Here is a 258-nt window from a genome sequence, read left to right as displayed (position 1 = left end):
CCGGCCCCTGCCCCTAGCAGCCCCTCGGCAGGGAGCAGGGTGGCTCCGGGGCCGGTGCTTGCAGAAGCGGAAAGCCGAAGCTGGGCCTCTTAAAAGGAACATACAGGAAAACGATGCGACAAATCCGCTGCCATTTATACAAGGGCATAAACACCAAAGAGCCGGACGCCAGCCTGCGTTTCGGGGCAGCACAGAGCAAATCGCCGGGGCAGGGCCCACCCACCGCCCCTCCCGGCACAGAGACACGACAGCACAGTC

General features: G+C 63.6%; 1 protein-coding gene across 1 annotated transcript in view; it reads right to left on the bottom strand.

The window, feature by feature from the left end:
* Nucleotides 1-13: 13 nt before the first annotated feature.
* Nucleotides 14-258, bottom strand: part of LOC104135093 (signal transducer and activator of transcription 5B-like) — a 6,554-nt gene continuing 6,309 nt past the window's right edge. Inside the window, exon 18 of the mRNA XM_035903509.1 lies at nt 14-173. Within this exon, the coding sequence (XP_035759402.1) occupies nt 14-173 (160 nt within the window). The remainder of the gene's footprint in view (nt 174-258) is intronic.

The sequence above is a fragment of the Egretta garzetta genome, unplaced genomic scaffold (assembly GCF_000687185.1).
Source record: "Egretta garzetta isolate BGI_Z169 unplaced genomic scaffold, ASM68718v1 scaffold100, whole genome shotgun sequence".
Taxonomy (NCBI): domain Eukaryota; kingdom Metazoa; phylum Chordata; class Aves; order Pelecaniformes; family Ardeidae; genus Egretta; species Egretta garzetta.
The sequence above is the reverse complement of the archived record's forward strand: the minus strand, read 5'-3'. Positions and strand labels throughout refer to the sequence as shown.